This window comes from Anser brachyrhynchus (assembly GCF_964034855.1).
Source record: "Anser brachyrhynchus genome assembly, chromosome: 1".
Classification (NCBI taxonomy): domain Eukaryota; kingdom Metazoa; phylum Chordata; class Aves; order Anseriformes; family Anatidae; genus Anser; species Anser brachyrhynchus.
In genome coordinates, this window is record NC_137694.1 from 184,291,531 (window position 1) to 184,312,699 (window position 21,169).

General features: G+C 39.1%; 1 protein-coding gene across 2 annotated transcripts; it reads left to right on the plus strand.

Moving 5' to 3' along the window:
• Window positions 1–7: 7 nt before the first annotated feature.
• Window positions 8–19,820, plus strand: MRPS31 (mitochondrial ribosomal protein S31). 2 transcript variants are annotated; one of them, XM_080555719.1, is made up of 7 exons: window positions 8–252; window positions 1,987–2,277; window positions 2,652–2,810; window positions 7,675–7,821; window positions 10,858–10,928; window positions 14,236–14,379; window positions 19,492–19,820. In XM_080555719.1, the coding sequence occupies exons 1-7, from the start codon at window positions 23–25 to the stop codon at window positions 19,701–19,703; spliced, it is 1,254 nt and encodes a 417-aa protein (XP_080411845.1). In that variant the 5' UTR covers window positions 8–22; the 3' UTR covers window positions 19,704–19,820. The 2 variants fall into 2 exon arrangements, with proteins under 2 accessions (XP_080411845.1, XP_080411846.1); XM_080555720.1 differs by lacking the exon at window positions 8–252 and adding an exon at window positions 914–1,060.
• The last annotated feature ends 1,349 nt before the right edge of the window (window positions 19,821–21,169 follow it).

Sequence of the window (21,169 nt, forward strand, 5' to 3'; positions counted from 1 at the left end):
AAAAATTAAAAACTTCACGCCAATGCCCAAGCTCTCGCCGTGCTGGGGACAAAACGCGACAAAAACGCGACAGGGCAAGGCGGAACCCTCGGCTCGGGGCTCCCGTTCCCGGCCGGCGGCGCTGCGGCGGAGGCAGGGAGCTCGGGGCCGGGCAGCGGCCGCCATGTGGGGCCGCGTCCCGCCGGCCTGGGGCTGCGGGGCCGGGCGAGCCGCCCGCTTCTCCCTCCTCTTCCTCGCCGGGCGGCCTCGCAGGTACCGGGCCGGGCACCGGGACCCCGAGGCCCGCAGGGTGCCGGGGTTACGGCGGGCAGGCCGCCGCAGCCCCTCGCTCTATCCTTAACGCTGGGGCCCCGGGTGGATCTGGCGGCTTTTGGGGTCGTGGGGGCTTTTGTAGGCTGGGTGCCTTGCTCTCTGAGTGCTATCCGGTGCTGTAAGCAGGGCTCCCTGAATGGTTTTAAACACCGCGCAGCCTGAGGTAATGAAAGGCGGGTGTTTGGGGAAGGTGTGCGGAGGGCAGCTCTGTCAGGCAGCAGGGATCCTCACCAACGTGGCCCTGAAGCCTTGCCTCCCTTACCCTGCCGCTTTGCAACAGTGAGGTTTGGGGTTTAGTGTTGGCAATTTAATAGTTTATCAAGTGTAGAGTGATTGAAGTAATAATGAGGTGCCCTCTGATAATACTAGTTATTTTTTTTTGCTAAAGAGAGTTGTATGGAAAAGACGGGAAGAATGTCAAAATTGCTTCAGATCAGCTGAAGTATTTTGAACCACAATTAATATTCCAAGTTTTTTTTTTTTTTTCTTCTTTACTAACTTGAAGGGGGTTCCTAAAAAAGCAGTTTTGAATTGAAATATTTAAATACTTCATTTTAGGTGGTTGAAGAGAACTGTTCTTTGGATTTTACGGTAGTTTTTCCTAAGGAATCCGGTTGCATCCGTGTTTCAGCAGTATCCTAAGCAGCCCTCTGCTGCCCCCGGCTTCCCGTGCTCACCTGCGCCGTGCCAGTTCTGGCTGCTGTGCAGTGATGTGATGTGGTCAGCTAGGCAAGAGGAGCTGTTCCAGGTGGAAAAATAACCAGAAGAGCTGTTTTGCTTGTTGCTGGGTGATTTTACTGCGGGATCCAGTTTCTCATGCGGCCGCACAAGTGCCCGGCTGCACGATGGAGGGTTTATATGTTACATGCTTGTAGGACTGTGAAGGTTGGATGTGGTTAAAGGTTGGGCGTGGTGCTGAGGGACATGGTCTAGTGGGTGACATTGGTGGTAGGAGGACGGTTGGACCAGATGGTCTTGGAGGTCTCTTCCAACCCTAATGATTCTATGGAGGATCAGTGTGAAAGTACATGGGTGTGAATACATGCTGATGTCGCCAAATTCATTTATTTATTTATTTATTTATTTATTTATTTATTTTAATGCAGGGTGGCAGTGATCTCTACTGCTTTATTTTAAAAGTTTCAGTGAGTTTTCTATAGTACTAATGAATTTAAGTATTAGGTACCAGTAATGTGGGTTTTTTTTTTTTTTGAATAGTCATGTGATTTTTTTTTTTTTAATCTATGCTCATGCAAATTCATGTTTATAAGGTCATAGTACCTAGCACAGAATAAAGCCAGCAACAGTGTTAAAATGTGGGGATTTTGGATTGTCTGTAGCCTAATGTTGGGATAGACTTAACATTTTGTTTAAGCTCCTAGATTAATCAGAGTTTGTTTGTGGAGGGAATAGAGTTGTTTATATGCTTTTTGTGCTGAAGAAACCATAAATAGGCAAGGGTTGTAAATAAGAGAAGGTCTTTAGCCCTTCTTGAAGAACAAAAAGTACATTTAATATGTACTTAACCTACTCAGGTTGCACGTAATTATGCCTAGACGGTCGTAAATAATGTTTTTTTGTAGGCTTACAAAATTCAGCTGTGGAGCCTGTTCATAACTTCAGATTTGTTTGTTTGTTTATTTATTTATTTATTTACCTTTCTGTATTATCTAGCAAATTTCAGAAACTCTTCAGCACTACCAGTGTGCTGTCTACTGAGAAAGACAAATCGACCACTTCCCCAGGCAGCACCACTGAAGTGGCATCGAAGAGTCCGGACGGTGCAGCAGAAACACCAAAGCAGAAGCTGTTAAACATTATTGGTAATATGAAAGTAGAAGTGACCTCCAAGAAGAAATTTCAACAGTTAAAAACACATGCGATCAAGAAGCAAGACACAGAAAAGCAGGAAGGCCTGGACAGTAAAAGTAGCACATTTCAAGAAGCTGCAGAAGACACCCAGCGGTAAAGTATAACATACGCACTTCTTAACCAATTTTAATTTCTTTTTTTTTTTTCTTCCAGATTGTTTTTGTTGTTATCTAGGACAAAATAAAGCATCAACTGGTGATACCAAATACAGAAAAGAATCTTGTAAAGGAACATAGCATACAAATGTAGCTTAGCTTGTGGTAAATCGTAGAATTGTAGAATGGTTTGGGTTGGAAGAGACCTTAGAGACTATCTAATTCCAATCCCCCTGCCATGGGCAGGGACGCCTTCCACTAGACCAGGCTACTCAAAGCCCCATCCATAACTGCCATTTCTGTATTGTCATTTTTTGTTGTACTAAGGCTTTAATGCTTTTGTATTTCCATATCTATTGTGTGTCTTAACAGAAGCAAACCTTTGAATCGGGAACTGGTGGAGGCTGTTTCTGCAGTCGCATCTTCCTTACCACGCAGCAAGGAACAGACAGAATCAGAACTACTTGCACAACTAAGAAGACACGAAGAAAACACAGATAAACAGAGAAGGGGGGGAGCTATTAACATACGGTCTGTATACTGAATGTTGTTCTCAGTCATGCTTGAAGTTCTAATTTTGCATTGTCATCTTGAAGGTGGCTGGATTCCGTGTTGGAAAGATGGCCCTAAAAGACAGGTTGTCCTTGGCATTAATGAATAATGGGGTTATCATTGGTCTGCTTTACTCCTTGAATTTTGGCAGAAATCAACTTGTTTTCCTGTCCAGGATCATTATTTCATTATTTTCTTGGATAGACTAGTGAAATAAGGGCTTCTTTCTTTCTTTCTTTCCTTTTCTTTCCTTTTCTTTTTAGTTTCAGAAATGTTAACGTAATGGAGGGACTTGTAGACGTTTCAGACATTCTGTCTGGACCGGCGAATTTTCATGACAGCTCTGAAGAACTGAGCTGAACTAGAGCAACTCTATTTATAGCCCCACCCTTCCTTTCAAAACTTTCCAGTCAACCCAAGAAACTCATCTCTTGGCTCCAGTCCGTTTCCAGTGCGGGTTTCAAACAGATGAGAAACATTTGTTTGGAAATTGAAACAGTTGTGCATATTGCTCTTCTTTTGGATGACAGCTAAACACAGACTGTTTTTTTCGGCTAGTATTCAGATAATTACTCAGAAAATAAGACATTAAATCCAGATGAAATGCTGAACTAAACAGAAAGCTGTATCTTCAGCAAAATAAGAATGTGAAGTCTTTATTTATGGCTCTTTGCAGCGTGAACTGCAAGATGGTTATTATCTTATGTTGAATTTATTCCGTGGAAATGAATTTGTCCCAAACCAGGATTTAAGTTTGGCCCATGTATTATTATTTGTAGGTTGCTATAGGGATTTGTAAAGGATTTGTTTGTGCTTTGTGTGTTTGTCAATGAACTGCAAGCAGAGTAGCCAACAAACTACCGATGTTTGCTGCGGATGTCTACGTTTTAAGTGAGTGCGAACTGAGGAAGAATACAGCAGATGGGTGCCAATAGATCGAGTAATTGGGATGCACGATGCTCAGTGAAAAACTCGGTTAAACAAAGTGTGTGTTCTTCAGGGGTTGTCAAAGAGAAAGGGAGAAACTATGCAAGTTTCCCTTTTAGCCTGAATTCAGGATTTTTCCACCAACAGTGCTAAAGGTTGTTGTGGAGAGCAGAATGAAATTCTCTCCACGCATGTGAAGTCCGTGCTATTAGGTTGAAGAATGTTTTTAGGTAATATACACAGGCATCTCCAAAGGCTGCGTGTGTGCTGTTTTCATAACCTCCTCTCAGTCTGAATATGAGAGACCTTGAGAACTTAACAGAAGTTTCTCTCTCCACAGGCTTTTGGAGCCAAATTGAATAGCTTTGAAGGTTAAAGATCTGAATGCTTTACGTAAAATCAATGTGTTTCTGCATTCTTCTTGTTTTAGTGCAGTATTACCAAAAAATGTGAGACACTTCCTAATATAAGAATAATAAATGAGGAGTGCTCTGTATAAAGCACATATTCATGACGCTGGTAATTACCCGTGAGGTTATTCCATCTCTGTCCCTGGGGTTTTTGGAAGAGTAGAGTACACAAATGCCTTAATAATGGTATAGTCTGTGGGTGGTCAGCGTCAATGCGATTAGAACAGAAATTCCAGAGAAGATGTTGGAGGGTCATGCTGTTACTGACCAAGCTAATACGTGCAGTGGCTAACCTCATGCGCACCTGCACCTCTTTCTTAAGATATACACACTCTTCTCTAAATTTGGTTGTTCTGCTTCCTGGCAACGAGGTCTCTCTCTCTCCAACCACCCATTGCACTTATCCTGAAGGACTTAATGCAGCTGTGGCTGCTGTGGAAAAATGAAAGTGTCTGAGGAAGTTACAGCCTAGGCAGAGAGGCTTTGTTCTGTTGAAAGAGAGTTTAAATTCTGAAGAAATTTAAGAGCTGAAGTCCCTGCCTTGTGTGGCTCTATGCAGTTGACAGAGGTGGTAAGATGTGATGATACTTCACTGTCTTTTAACATCTTGTGGATGGATTGCTTTGGTTAGAAAAATGCAGACATTCAAGCGTCGCTACGGTTAGAAAAAATTTCCTTTTGCACACAGCCTTTTAGTTGGTGAGGAATGTCACGATGGGCTTGCAGTGCTTTGAGTTGGCAATTTCTTTGACTCCCTGAGCCAGCTTTGTGAACTAGCTTGTTTCCACCTTGAAAAATACATTATTTTTTTTTAACTTATGCTGAAAAGGCAGTTTTCTTCCTTAATAGTTGGGTAATGCTCTGAAACTAGCAGAGGTGGATGGGTTGTCTAAAAAAAGAAAGAAATCTTGCTCATTGTCATGACTGAAAACTTGGCTAACAGCAACGTTTCCTGGTTGGACTCTGAGATTAATTTGGTGCTTTTGGCTTTCTGGTCAGTATTAAAAATGTTGATTTAAAAGGTCCAGTAGCCCTCAGTCTTGCTTGGGCATGACTTCATTTTCCAAAAGTACCTCTCTCTACACAAAGCACTAAAGTGCCTTTAAAATATTAGAAAGCAATTGCTTTTTTTTTCAAATAAAAATCAACACAAAATAACAGTGTCTGAATAAAAAGAGAATATGGTCTGTTGAACTTTTTTTTTCATAAAGCTTCTGCATTCAATATACTTATAAATTAAAAAAGCCAGTATATATTCCTCCTTTATTTAAAATAATTTAAAGATGAGGTACCATCATAAGTGTTAGAACCATATAATGCTCAATTGCAAAAAAAAAAAAAAAAAAAAAAGGGAGACCTCTATTGCCATTTTGGAGGGTATGAAACGTGTATTTTCTAGATCTTTTGATTTGTACTGTTTTTTTTTTTCAGTATTGTGGCCTGGCCTCCAGAGGTCTCTGTTGTACACAGTTGTCTCTTTGCCTTGTTTTGTAGCTGTCCCGAGGACAGCCTGTTCACAAGGAGGGGAAAATATTAATGACACAGGAATTTTATTTATTTTGGTGTGGAATGAAGTTTCACTCAGTGGAAATTACAACAGCACTATACCAAAATAAAACCGGTGGCAACACAAGTTGAAATTTCAGCTCCTGTTTTGGGTAAAGAAGATAGGTAATTTGGAGCTGAAGTCTAAAATATATCTTGAGCTTCCTGGATCCTTGTTTTTAGTGTCATAATTAACAGTTGGTAATCAGGATGGAGAGAGAACCAGTGTTTGCTATAAAAGCTCAGCCTCTTCCCATCTCTGGAAAGCAGAGAGGTCCAGGAACTTAGATTCTTAGCCTCATCTTGGGGCGTGAGGTTTTATCATGCAACATCCAAGCACTGTAGATACGCTGGGGCTGGAATATGAATTTATAATCTGATGTTTTTCATTACAGGAGGCAATAGAAGCGTCTTTGTAATTTTATTTTTAGGGAATGAAGGGGCGCTATTAATTATGGAGTGATGAATATTGCTGCCAATAATATTCCTGTACCAGCGCTGGGGTGACATTGGGACTTTCTGAGGAGAAATCTGATGCCGTCGACTGTATGTGCTAATAGATGGGCGGCATAGCGTGTCCAGAAGGAAGGATGACCCCCCGTGCAAAACCCCAACTAAATCGAGTTCTGTCATGAGGATTGCTTCTTGGAAGAAGCCTGATCCCCCCCCATAGCACAGGAACACCGCAGCTGGGTCGAGGTTGGGCGGTTGGGCTGGGCCCCGTGTGGCTGACCTTAGGATTTACGTTTGCTTGACCCTCGGAAGCGTGTTGGGTCTCTGGCCCTACACCAGCTCACTGCTGCCAGCAGGCACTAGGTAGGGCAATTTGTAGGGTGAGAGGTGCAAGTCGTCAGAGGTGGTTTTCCCTTTAAGATTAAAATGAAGTGATTTAAAGCTTATTTTTGGATGCCTTTCTTTCAGAGCAGGTACTTGAAGAGCCATGCTACTCTTGTTCTGCCGTTCAAAACCACATCTAACGCTGAAGACAAAGCCTTATTGCGTTGCTGTGGCAATTAGCTTTTACAATTTTGTAGAAGTATTTCTTGTTAATAAAATCTCTTTTAACTTAAGGTATCAAAAGCATAGTTTGAATTTAATAAAGCTTTTCATAAAATGGATACACAGTATTTTTTACTCAGCCTGTTCTTGTTTTTTGCGACCACCTTGATGTCTTCAAACTTGAGCACTGCAGTTTTGGATGTCTGCACGTTATCGGAAGCAGTTAGGAAAAGAGGAATGATCACCTCGGTCTTTACCAACCCGCAGACACAACATTGAAGGGGGCAGGCAGGCTGTACGTTTCATCCTTTACGTTCAGAACAAGCTGCAGACTGCACTGGAAAAGACAGGAGCGTTTGTTCTTCCTGTATGATTTTGGCTACAGAATTCTGAAGGAAGATGTGGCCTGTTAGTGCTGTAATATGATTACGCAATGCAACAGATTGCCGTGGATCAGGAAAGGTGACCTACTTATTAGGGTGGCATGATTGACCCATGTCAGCTGATGTGCGAAGGCAAGCTTCTTTTCAGTCTGCAGCAGCACAGCTCTGTCCCTGGGCAGAACTGACTCCTCTCCAAAAAAACTGGTTATTTTTACTTCCTTATTTCAGCATATTCCTTGTATCCAAAGAAATTTCTCATGTACTTGAGCAAAACATACCTAATGCACTCTCTGAATATGGGTATGCAGATAAATGATAATTTTCTTTTAATTGGAAATGAATAAGTTTCAAAGAAAGCCCTCATTGAAGGCTAAAATAGCACTTTTCATTTAGAATCTAACAACTGAGATGGTTTTAAAAAGTAAGACTTAAGTATTTGATGAGTTAAAAATAGATGTATTTTGTGAGGAATATATAATTATGAAACCTATGGAAAGTAGATTTTCTGATTGATATATGTGACAAGCTTCATTCCCGTGTCAGTTTGTTGACTTTTTACCTTTACATTTTTAATTTCAGCAATGTTATTTCAGAAATGTCAATTAAAAGGCAGTCACCAGCTCGGAGAGGTGTGATGATATCCAATCGCATTTCCTTGGCGATGGAGGAGGATGGGCAAAGAACTAAGCCTGAGAGACTCTCATCTCACTCTTTTGACTCCAGAAGGTATATTTTTGTTGTGTTATTTTAAATTTAGTCATACGCATTCATGATACCACGATGCTTCAAGTTTTAAAGGAAATTTTAAAGTATTTTTCAAGAAGTGCTGTTAACGTTGAAATTAACTTCCGTGAGAACACATTGGTTAATGTTAACATGGTAATCAAAACATTAGCCCTTTTCTGATACTAAATTTTAAATTTTTAAAAATGCATGGTGCTGAAATGTAATTGCCTTTCTATTATAACCAGTCTAAATTATTCTCACGCACAATATAATTTTATATCGCTTTGCTAATTTTTTGTGGAATGGATGCTTTGAAGTCTTACTTTCATGTAATGGAAAACTTTGATAAACATTCTGTTCAGAAAAAAAATGAGTTGGGGTTTTAAAGAGATTTTGAATATATTTATTTATATATTTTGATTGCCCATGATATTATAGCTGCCTGTAAATTGAACTTCATAATTTACATGATGATTTCAGGCTACTTCATGAAGTTCTCTTGCTGCTGTTTTACCTGGCACGTCCATTTCTTAATTCATTAAGGAGTGCTTTTTACTCCTATAAGCTGTGCTTTCATGCCTGCGTTCTTTTAATTTTCCCATGGCAGCTCATGATCACGTTCCTTCTCAAAGTCTTCTTTCTCTTGCAATTCTGTTTTTAGTGAGATTAACTTTAATCATTAACATGCAAATTGACACCCTTTTCTTGGGGTTAGAGGCTGGAAGCTGAGGGAATAATTTGTGTTTAGGGTGGATAATCCTGAAGAAAGAATTAAGAAACTAAGAAAACTAAGAAAAAAATAAGCATAAAGTTGTAGGTGAGTAGATGTACAACAGTCTGCCCTTTTTGGCTGAGACATCTAGTTCAGTATTTCATAAACAGAGAATTATGACTTCCCACAAGGAACTAGTTGGAGCTTATGCACTGAGCCATGCAGAACGTGCAAAAACCTCAAAGTGTGTGTGGCCAGTCGTTAGAATCACTTAGCGTGCTTGCTGAGATGTTTCTGCCTAACTTCCTTTTTCCTGAGCTACCAAACTGTTAAGGTATGCTATAAGGTGTGAATTATGTCCTGGGACGACTTGTTGTTATAGGACAGTTATAAGACCAGGAGCATCCTTGTGTGATGTCAAGTGCAAGAGGTGCTTCTTTTGTTGGAAGCTGAAAGAAAGAAGTGGAACGGGGTTATAGACCAAGCCCTTGGTAACTTAGATATTTCTGCTCTGGGATTTTCATTCAGCTATGAGCTGCCATTCATTCTGCTACGAACTGCTTAAGGAGCAAGGGGACAGCCTTCATTATCAGTTGCTGAGTAATAGCTCCATAGATAGATATCTTTAATCTAGGGATAATTACCAGACAGGGTTGGTAGTCAGATGAAAGTCATTTTGTTATTAAGCTATGATTCTTGACTGACTGAGAAACAGTTGATTTAAGGTGTCGGATTAAAAGATTTTCCAAGTTTGAAAGAATAGAAATAATAAGATCTATAAGTATATACTGAAAGCTTGAACTTTTACGTGTTCTTGTACTTTTTATGTGCAGTGTATATTATATCTTTGATAAAATTTTTATTTATTAATATACTCCATAATAAAGCAAATTTCACTTCCTTTTGAGAACATTTATTATATTTATGGTATCTGAGGAGCCGTCTCACCTTCTTTGTGTGATGAAATTCTCTGTGGTATATAACTTAGGAACAATACTTAAAAAAAAATAAATTAAAAGAGTTTTTAACATCTTTGCGATGAACGGTCTCCAATTTCACTCCCAAGTTTCCTTCTGCATCTCTGAAATTCTAGCAGGCGTACTTATCTATTGATAATATGCAAAGAATGGGTTAGGAAGAAGATGTTTAAATTGAGTTAGTACGTTTCAATGAACTGGATGATGTTGCTTTATAGTAATTTGAGCTAGTCATTTTAAAATAAATGTTCTTCCAAGCCATGCTTGTATCTTCAGCCAATGTTTTTGGGAGTTACACACAGATAGGAAAATATAATCCTAAATCAACATTCTTTTAAGGCTGTGTAATTAGACTGCTCTATGCTGGAATAGATCCAGGGTAGTTACATCAGTAAAATGTAATATGACAAGAGCAGGTTTGCAGAAGTGGTTGTGGCCATCAGAAATCTGCAGTAAAACCAGAGAGGTAAAATTTTGTGGTCAAGAAAGGCAGGTGTTGCCAAGGTAGCCATAAATATGTGTTAACGTAAAGTAGGAACTATTAGAATTTCAGTGGAGGTCTGCACAAATAAAGAAGATCGCATGGTTAAAAGAATCATTTGTTCTGAAGTTCAGCATGTTTTACAGTAAAGGCATTGTTTTTTCTTTGTTTCCATTTATATGAGAATTTATTTTGATTAGTTGTTGAACCCTTGGAATTTTTGAGCTTATTTTTTAGTATAGGCTAATACTGAAGATAAATCTGTTTAAAAATAGATGGTCAGAATAAAATATTTTTATACTTGGAAAGGAGAGCACCAGGGTGATGCTATTTAGAATATATCATACAGCTAGGTTTTGTGTGTGTGCCATATGGCACGAGAGGTGGCTGTGTAATCTTCCAAAAAGGCTATTTATGTCAGAAAGCAGGAATTGTATCATTACGCTGTTGCCTTTTCTCTTCCTGAATTGTGCAATAGTATTTACAGAAAAAAACACAAATCACCAAATTCCCTTTTTAGTTGCAACTCTGTGAAATTGTTTAAGGACTGTAGTTTGATACTGTTTAACTTCATTCAGATTTGTAAATATTTAAGTGAAAAATGACTGCAAATATAATTGATTTATGCTCATTCTTTCACATCGAAATGTTCTGGGAAGCTGTTACAGAGTAATAATCCAGTCATAAACACTCTCTGGTTAAAAGCCTGAGGATTTAAAGAGAATCACTATCTCTTTTTTTTTTTTTTTCCTTCTCCAGAGATTTGTTAGATCATAAGAATATTTTGTGCTTTTAAATTTTGTATCTGGCAGCGTGTGAAGTGTTGTGAAATACTAAATATCGTTTTTCTCTTTTGTTTATTGAAGTCTTAGAGAAGGAAAGAGGCTTAATATATTCACTAAGGCTTCTCCAGAAACGGAAAGCGCGCTGAAAACAGGTTAGTGGAAATTCAATAATGAAAAACCCAATGAAGCCAAGTTCTGAATTTTTAGAATATCAAGGGATTCACTGTTGTGAAAGAGACTCATGACCTGTTAACTTCCTGCTTCCAGACCTGTAAAAAGATACTTTAATAGAACTCTGCTTTTTAATAAACAAAACTTCCATGCAGTGTCATACATTAGTGTTTTCTGTACTAATTGGAACATTCTGTTACTGAGCTTTGAAGGGTAAAACCAGCTCTTTGTCACTATGATTGCTTTTGAGAGCCTTAAACCAGTCTGGAGAACAGGTATGTGGGCTCCGTTGGTGTGTTTGTTCATTTTGCAAACTTGTTGAATTCATTTAATGGCAAAGAAACACAAGGCTGCGGTGTCAGGGATACAAGCTAGCTCTACAGGTGGCTGTGCCAAAGCAGTGTGGAAACAAACTATACTGTAAGCCTGGTTGCTTTGTGGGCTTCTTTCATCTGGTGTTATGTGGGTTGCTTAAAAGATCCTGTAGCGCCCAACAAACAACACCTTGCTTTACCTACTCTAGCTAGTTTTTCACACATGAATACTTAAAATCCACACCAAATCTCCTGCGAGACTAAACTAAAAGAACACTGGAGAAATGGATATGACCCACCTTCATGTATCTCTGCAGGAAGTGTCTCAGTTGCCACGTAACTGGGATGGATTTCACACCTGAAGACTAGCACTGAAGTATGACTTAGCTTGAACACAGGCTGGGTTTTGGCTAAGGGTGTGTGATTATGGGCAAGAAATTTAAAGTCTCTCCCTCGCTTTTGCTTTCTGAACAATGAAACTGCATTTCTACACTACTCCTTGGTACACTAGTTTCTCTAAACTATCCTGAGATGCTTTGAAAAAATGCATTATTGCAGTGGAATGACTTAGAACTGTATATAAAGCTAACACCTGCAGAAGAAATAGCATTCTTCCTCTCTGGTATCTTAGAAAATGATACTTTTTTTTTTTTTTTTCTGTTTCAAGAGTAAGATTGTTAATTTTTGTCAGCTTCTAGCTTAGTAGTTTTCTCCTTTTTTTTTTATATATATTTGAAACTACAGGGAGAAATGAATTGGTTTATTTAATTTCTCTAGTAAAATGTCACATGGTGCTATTTGCCTATTTTCAAGCAGCTGTGAGCTTTCTGAGTGTAGCCCCCTCAGTGGTGGACTATGAAAGTTGCTTATTAGAATGGAATTCAGTTTGCTGTTTTTTTTTTTTTAAGGCAGTCGACTTCCTTAAAAATCTGTCTGTATTTCAGATAAAACCACAGTGAATGCTGCAGGATTTGGGTTTTCGTTGTTGTTGTTTTTTGTTTGTTTTGTTTTAGTTATCCTGACCAAAGTGGCACTCAAGTAATTGATATTTGAGTTGAAACAAATTTGCTGAGGTCAAATGATGAGAGTTTAATCTCTCTTTTTTGCATGGCACAGTGTAGACACACTGTCATATTGTAGTCACACCAAATACAAAGATACAAAATTTTTGCATGTTCCAGTTTTGCTAAAAGCAGCGTAAGAGAGCAAGTGGACTTTATTGGCTTTATAATTAGATACAAAGAAATAAGGTTCTTTCAGCTTTTTTATGTGGTATTTCCCTGTTTTATTCCAGGAAGCCTTGAGGAAATCTGCCATATATTCTAAGCCAGAAAGCTTATTAAATGGCTTACTGACTAAGCCTGACAACCTCCCCCCCCCCCAAAAAAAAAAGAAGTCTTAATCTCAGGAAATACCAGTGTGATACATGATACCTTGATTCATCTGCTTTCACTTTCTTGGCTTGTGTTAGTTGAGATCATGAGTTAAAATATTATTTATAAATGACAGTGAAGCAACTTCTGTGTTATGTAATGAATATTTATTTTGAAAACGTGAATGTTAATGAAGTAAATTGGCATCCTGAAAAAAATAGTTCATAACTGTTAGTGTAAAATATCAGTATTATTTTCAGTTGCACAGAGGTGAAAATACCATATATTTATGACCTTTACTGCAAGCTTGAGAACATAAGTTTCTGCTTTCCTCTATTAGAAGGTTTATTAGCAGCACGTTGTTAGAAGGTATTATTTAAGATGTGGACAATAATTTAATTCTGGTATCATTTTCTCATGTTGTCTTTTATCTGTTTATTCCTGCCTCCAGCCCTCAAATCAAAGTAGGCAGCTGGGGAATATAGTTCTGCAATTTTCCCTGCTAAGTAAGAAATAATTTGAAAAAGTATCTTCTGATTTGATGCAAAAAATGAAAACGCTTTCCAGCATACAAAAATACTGTTTGCACTTTGAATGTTTTCTTAAAAGGAGGGGGAAGGTTTTTTTTTAAATTTAATTGAGTTGTAAGCCACTGAGCCAGAAATGAAATTATATCTTAGTTTCAAATACTTATGAGTAGTAAAATCATAACTGATTGGCCGTAATCCACTTCAAATGGACTGTAACACTTGAATTCACACCAAAATCTCTGTCCTGGGGAGATTAGGGTGAGTTGGTAACGGGGAGACAAGAAAACAGAGGGGAGCAGGCCTTAGGCCAGCTCATGAAACAGCACCCCAAGGCACTCCCAGCTGTTCCTCCCTGTCCTGTGGTAACAGCTTGTTCCCTTTGTGTTCCCTTCATTTCAGGGATGCGGTTGAGGCTGGGCTCATAACCAGTTCTCCGAGGGTGGAGGGGCAGGAGCTCCTTGAGAGTGACTGCTGCCGTATGAATACACTTGGATTTTAAAAATATGCTTGTATTTATTTATCAGGATAGATATATCCCTAAAGGTGCTGTTGGACTGACAGAGGAATAGGACATCAGGATTTTTCAAGCCCAGGAAGCAGAAATCACGCCTCTTAAGATGTTTGGGGAAAGGGTTGCCATCATTTGTAGATTAAGAGTTCTCCGTGAAGGGGAGTGGAGTTGAGAAGTACCTGAACACTCCTGTAGTAAGCAAGATTGCTGTAGCAGAGTGTACCGGTCAAGTTCAGAGTTTGACATATATACAAGGTGGAAGACAGAAAGGAAAAAAAAAAAAAAAAAGTGAAAAAATCCTGCTGTGGGTGAGAGGCCTAAAAATAAACTGCCCTTTACCGGTTCAGAGCTGTTTTCATAGCTGTTTCCTAATTCAATGAATTTTCATTTCAGCAGAGAATTCTAACTTGAAAAAAGTGATGCTGGCATCTGAGGTAGAAAAATTTGTATAACTGAAAGTACTAGTCTCTGGAAAGGTTAAGGTTAAAGGATATACGTTGTTCTAGCCAACGAGAAATTTTTGGCATGCTTGATAGATCTTTAAAAAATTTTGTGTTTAGTATCTTCACCAACGATTTGGGATCTGGAATTTGCGAAGGAGATTGCAGCAGTAACTGACCAGCCTCCCCGAAACGGTTTTGAGGAGATGATCCAGTGGACGAAAGAAGGAATACTGTGGGAGTTTCCAATTGACAATGAAGCAGGTATGGGCAGTGTTAAATTTTAATATTTGTCTATATTTATCAGTTTTGAGAATTAGAGTGTGTTATGAGACTTTGACTGTTTTAACATAGTGTTTCAGATGATGAATCGTGTATTGATAGTAAACAAATGTAGCTTTCGAACGGTTCCAAGTTGGAGATTCTTCAGATGAACTCATTCTGGCACTCTTCAGGTGAAGTCCTGCAGGTGGTTTGGCTGATCTGAGGGCTGCCTGCTGCCAAGGCCGGGAGGACTCCCTCCCTCCCTCCCTCCCTGTCCTGGTGCTTTCAGCACCAGAGGGCTATTCAAGTCTGTTACGTAATACCTTTTACTCTGAAAAAGAAGCTTCTAGCAGAGGAAGGAGACTCTCAAGACTGCCGTGTGTTTTATAATGCTTATTCTGTCCTTCAGTGTGGTTCTCGGATACAGCGACTAGCCAGATCCTAGTCAGCTATTTGCCAGTTCCATATCAGTACTGGCTGAGTGTTGAACAGTCATCTGCTCTCTGTTTTATCTGTTTCGTAAGAAAAAACAGTCTCAATATTCACTCATTCTGGGCATCTATCTTAACTAGGTGTCTTTGTGCATTGTATTTGCTCCTATTTCCATTTATTTAAAAAAAATCCTATTTCCATTTATTTAAAAAAAAACAACCACCACCACTCAGTAAACAAACAAAAAAGCCACGTCCCTGAAGTTAAGCTAGCAGAGAAAAGAGAGAATGTTGAGAAAGGACTACAGAAAGCAGAAAGCAAGTGTACACTTCAGGAATGGGGGTTTCATAATTTCAGGGAGAGCTTGAGTGGTTTCTTTCTTTATTTTTTTTAAAAGACATCAAACAGAACTACTTGAGAGTGATTCAGTCACTGAAAGCAAAACAGGTTAGTATCTGAAGCTGGGAGTCTTTGAAAATCTGTCCTGTACTGAATTGCAAATTGCATAATGTGCTTCATTGTCTCTTAATATTTATTCTCATCCTATTTTGGCAGTTTCTTCACAGAATTTAATCGCTGCTCCCAGAATCGATCTGTTCCATCATGTAGAAGTCCAAGTATATTCTAGTCATGTTTTTGCAAGCTTAAAACCGCTGCGGCCAATGGTTTTTCTGTTGTAATGTGGCTGGAACCCTGCTGTCTGGGGCCCTAAGTGGACCGGGCGGCTTTGGCAGCCAATGGTTTTTCTGTTGTAGCAGTGTGGCCGGAACCGTGCTGTCTGGGATGGGATGGCAAATGGACAAAGAGCCTTTACATATAGTTAAACAAGAATCTTTATTGATTTGTCCACAAAGGCCGGTCATGTGGAAAATTCCGGCGGAGCGTTCCAAAATCTATCACCTCTCAGGTTGAAATATCAAGTCAGTGAATTGAATTCTATCAAACTGCCAGCTCTGTCGTGCCGCAGGCTGTTATTCAGACCAGGTACGTCAAAGAACAGTTGAAAACTTGAGAACCTCATTCCGATTATTTCCACATACTGCACTGTCAGCGGCTCTGCAAAAGAAAGATGCCCCTTCCCGCTGTTAATTTTGCAGTTTGCTAACAGTTAGCTCCCTCGATAGGAGGACGTTACCTCAGCTTGTTCTGTATCGAGAAATGTGTGATTCTTTTTTCTTTTATGCAGAAGCATGGGGCTTTAAAAACATCAATGTAATTAAATTTTCTGTTGAGAAAGTTTGCGTGCTCAAATTTTAGCATTATGAAAGCCTTTAAAGTTTTAAATGAAATATGAAAAATAAAGAAGACAGCTTATAACTGCTTTTCTTGGCTTCAGAGCATCTCCAGTGTTCTCATTTGAGTGCATTACCAAGACACTGTGCTGAGCTTTGAGGCATCAGGGCAGGGTCATGATGTTTAAAACTTGTCTGGCCCTAATAGGAACATCTGAAGATGTGGCTAGACTTACTGGCTTGCTGCAGCAGCCAGTAAGTCTTCCCCCTTGCCCTGTTGTCAGCTCTTGCTTGCGTTTCTTTCCCTTTTCTGATACAGTTGAAGTCACTGTTAGGCAGCAAACTATCTTTTTTTTTTTTTTCCTTCTCTCCTGCCTCTGATTAATTTTTACCAGATTAGCAAACCAGTAGCATAGCTTGCGTAACATCATTCTTGCTCCTCCTTCCGTCTGGTTGCCTCTTCTGCTTCTAGCAGGGTTAGCTCTACTCCGTCATTTGCCATGGCAAAAAGTTGGGGAAGAAGTTGATTTCTGACCTTTTAAAATGATGCCTGTGTATTTTTGCCTTGATGACTCAAATCCCGAGGAGTGTGGTGGTTAAAAAGGACAGCACATGTTATTGGTGCTACTTTGCTTTAGCAACCCATCCTGAGGAACAAATGCTTCTGGTACGTCAGAGATTGTTATGGCATAAGTAATAGGCGTAGTGGAAGTCTCAGAAAATTAGTGCCTCGGTTGCCTCTGATGGCTTCTGTAGGCAAAAGATTGCCAGGTCCTGCTCTGGCTGTTTTGCTGAGATGCTTTTCCCAGCATTGGGGCAGTTTACCAAGAGAGGTGGCAAATGTTAGGCAGTCATTTTAGGGGAGGGATTGTTTTGCTTATTTTTGGTCTGTTCCAGGGACCTGCTGTAAGGGCATGATTTATCTGGCTCAGAAAATATTTGGTCCTCTTTATTTGCTGTGCGTTTGTCATCAAGACAGCCTGTAAGAGTAGACACCCTATAAGAGTAGACACCCCATTTGCATTTGAGATGTTGCCTTTGCAAGAAGGCTGGTCCTTCCTTTGGAAGGGTTAGCGTGTTAGCTAGAGAAATTTTTCAGGACTTTCTCTTTTGTAGTACACAGGGAATTGGAAATAGGACGTTGAGAGTGACTTCTTGCTTTGGGGTTGATAAAGAAAATCCTCTACTTTAGGCTCCCACCATGCACGTCCTTTCAAATGAGGTTTCTGAGGACAGTTGAAGAGAGGGTGAGGGATGGGCTTGTTCTTCCCCTGCAGCAGGAGGTATGACTTGCTGGGAGTGGGGCAGTCATGCGAAAGTATCTCATCTAATCAGTTCCCACCAGAGGTCTCGGCCTCTGATGCTTGGGGCAATTGTTGTCTCTTTTTGCGATGCACGCTTTACTTTTTTTGAGGACTGAAATATGTGGTCTAACGGAAGTATTTGGACTTAGCACTTCATCCTCAAACCATATATCATGTCTTTGACAAATGAGAGATCAAAACAGATGATGTAATGTTCCTCCTGACCTGAATTTTTGTGTGAGACTATAAATGATTTAATTTATTTTAGATTAGAGATGAAAATTGGAGAAACTATTAACTAGAAATACTCTCTTCCTCTACCCTTTATGTCCAAAAGAAGAGCATCAGAAAAGCCCACACTTACTGGCAGCATTATTCAGATTCTTTCAGTAGTGGGTTCATTGGTTTATTTCTCTTGGATTATTGTGACCAACAGAAGCATGAAATCTGGAAAGGATGTTAGCTTGTGAATGCAACCATCAGCATCTAGGTACAGTGAGATTCCACCTTCCTGGGCTGGGGGAAGGTCAGCGTGGGTGGCATGGTAAAAAGATCATCTCTGTGCTTCTCTAAGTAGATGTAGTTTTTCAAGCACTGTAGAAATACAAGTTCTGAAGCTGCTGTGATCTTTTTTTTTATTTCTTTTAACATATCAGAAACAGTAGAGAGCTTCAGGAAGAAAGAAATACGCTTTCTCTTTCACAGACGAAGCAGATGAGTGGCGTGTAGCTGGCATTCGTAGACACTGCACATATTTCTGGGAAAAATGTGCAGGGAAAAATAGACGTGTTTCCCAGCTCCTTCAGGCAGTGCAGTACATAATGTAGGAAAGACAGAATGCAAACCTAGTGAATGCAATATACAGGTTGAGAGTCTTCTCCATCCCAGTATTATGCGTCTAAAACTGAAGAAGCTTTAACGTAGGAGGAAGCATAGGACTGAGGTGGCTTCATTTTCTCATTTTTAATTCTGATGATTTAATGTTGGCAAATAATATATCACACCCTTTCTAGTATAGGGGAAAAAAATGTACATCTATGGCATAGACGTCCCACGTTTGTTGTCTGGAAGTGTTCATGTGCAATATTTTTCTCTGATAAATTTTTACCTAAAGTTGCAAGTGTTATTTACAAATATATAGCAGATTAGGATCAAATAAAGATTTTCATACACCTCTAACTGAAGGAAAACATTTCAATTGCAAATCCCATTTTTCTGTGTGTTTTTCTTTTTTCTTTTTTTTTTTTAAATCTCAGGAACTGCAAAAGCAACCTTTTTTTCTATATGTAGAAATTTATGCTCTATGTCTTCTCGTGTATGCTAGCATCATCATATGAACTACTACAGCTGAAATCCACAGGATGGAGGACAAACAATTGCCATAGGATCTGAGCTGTATTTGATTAGAGATCTACACTAATCCCTTGTTCTACGTTCCTGTGCAACTGAATGCTTTTGAATGCAACATCTTTTGCATTGGTCACTACTTACAAGTAGCAGCTGGTGTGATAGACGACAATTTTGCATCAGAATATGCTCACAGATTCAAAAAGCATTAGAAAAGCAGTTTCCCGTACCCATTTGGTAACGCTGGAGTGCTAAAACTGACTTGCAATGAACATGGAACTGTTTTGTAACAGTTCTGTGTTAGATACTTCAAGAAGTTGCCTCCTTCATTCAAGATGACTTTGTATTCCTTAATCCTCTGCAGAATTAGACAATCTTTTTTTAAAGAATTTATTAAAAGTGTTGAAAATCTAAAAGGTGATAACACCTTATGAATTAAAGTTTCACGTATTTAGCAAACTTTTTTTATTTTTTTCCCCAAGAAGATTGATTTTTGGCATCAGCCTTCAGCAGGGTTACTACTAGATATCCTTGTAAATGGGAGCACAAAGTGGAGATAATATGGTGGATGAGTAGGATATATGCTGACATTTTCTGTGTGGAGGGAGAAATTAACATCTTAAAATTCTGAAGTTTCTTTCACTTCTTTGTGGTTTGTTTAATGCAAAAGGATTAAAAGGCATAGAACCATTAATTTTACTAATTAAAGGTTTATTTACAAGCTGTATTTTTTTATTTTGTTAAATTTACTGTTATATTATGATAATGACTTTGTCATTTTCTGTTCCTTTTGGTAGGGATGGATGATGATGCTGAATTTCATGAACATATCTTTCTGGAAAAACACCTCAAAGACTTTCCCAAGGAAGGACCTATTCGCCACTTCATGGAACTAGTCATCTGTGGGCTTTCGAAGAACCCATACCTCAGTGTTAAACAGAAGATTGAACATATTGAGTGGTTTCAGAAGTATTTTGAGGAAAAGGAGGAACTTCTTCAAGAGATGTGAGACTTGGGAGAGTGCTTAACCTTGACATGAAGAAAATGAAATGAACGAAGTACTGTTGGTGCAAAGTAGTCATGTCACCTGAAAGTTGCATTTTAAATAAAAAAGATCATACTTTCATGTGTGTCCATGCTTATGTAGATGTTTTTTAGGAACAAAAGAAGGAACTGAAAAATACAGATCTGTTAGAACGTGCATTTAAAATATAGTTTATCAGAATCGTCTTTTAAACTTGAAACTAATCTTCTGACCATAGAAGATATTAAGACTAATTCCAGTTCCTACTCACTTTCCATTTGATGTGTGTCTTCACAGGTTTGCTCATCTTTTACGTTCTTGAAAACTTGAAATGCTTTCGTAGTTAAAAATTCCTGACACAGCTTGAATTTTTAAAAGCTGTTTCTGAGACAGTAACATTTGATTTTGGTAGTTCATTATACACTGGTGTTTGGATGGTATTTGGAATACCATCTTCTTTCATTAATCATCTTTACTGTTTCATTTAAAAAATATTGTTCACTGAATTCTTGCTTGTTCTCTCCCATTTACAACAACCACTTCGGTAGTTATTTGCCCTATCGATATGCTCCTGTCTTTGTTTTTCCCCTCTATTTCTTTGTAATCAATGCAGGAAGGAGGAAGGTTTGGAACAAAGGTAAAATACTGGCTTCACAAGCAAACTATTTTAAATCAGAATTGCACCAAAGGAAAAAAAAAAAAAAAAAAAGGCAAAAAAGTAAAAGCTTTCCTTTTTCTATGACTTAGAGTATTGTTGCCGTGTTATGCTAAGCTGTAGGACATGAGTTTGCCTGTCTGGAAAAGGATAAGACTTGGGTCGTGGAAGGGAGAAGCAGCTCTTTGATATTTTTTTTTTTTTTTTTTTTTTTAACTCTAAGAGCAGCAAGGTTCAAATTTCTGTGGAAATCTTCAGAGACTTCCTGGCTTTGGAATAGAGAAAGCAAGAATTATATCAAAGTATCTCCATTCAGCCCTAGAACAGTTTTAATTTTCAGTTCAATGCCCAGTTACATTTTACTTAATAAATACCATTCTTCCTACGTGCTAACGATGCTGGGAGCTGCCTGAAGAGACCCAGAAAGCCTGCATGCTGCTGTACTGCAAGTCTTTCTAAAACCAAGGCACAGTCACTAAATTCACCACAGGCTTTTAGAAATAGCCCATCTGTGTATTTTCTTTGCATCAAACCAGGGTTTGGTACAAAAGACAGGGCACCCTCACAAGTTGTGCCCTCATCGGAAGAGGTTTGGGAGCTTTAGCTGTGTGTGAAAGTACTGAATTTTGCAGCACTGGGAGCAAGGTGAATGTTACGGTTTAAACTGATTCGTTAGGTCACTACTTCGACAAGCTCTTAACAAGAGCTCTTGGTGCTTAGGATCTTTGGAAAGCTGTAGTAATTCCTACTTAGGTGCTTAAATATAGATTTGGGAGTTAATACTAGGCAACAGGAT

What these genes read in the sequence shown, in the direction of transcription:
- MRPS31 (XM_080555719.1), top strand. Translation starts at nt 23, where the DNA reads ATGCCCAAGCTCTCGCCGTGCTGGGGACAAAACGCGACAAAAACGCGA. An exon ending in GCTGCAGAAGACACCCAGCG is followed by an intron (nt 2,278 to 2,651) that starts GTAAAGTATAAC and finishes GTGTCTTAACAG; the next exon opens with AAGCAAACCTTTGAATCGGG. An exon ending in CACTCTTTTGACTCCAGAAG is followed by an intron (nt 7,822 to 10,857) that starts GTATATTTTTGT and finishes TGTTTATTGAAG; the next exon opens with TCTTAGAGAAGGAAAGAGGC.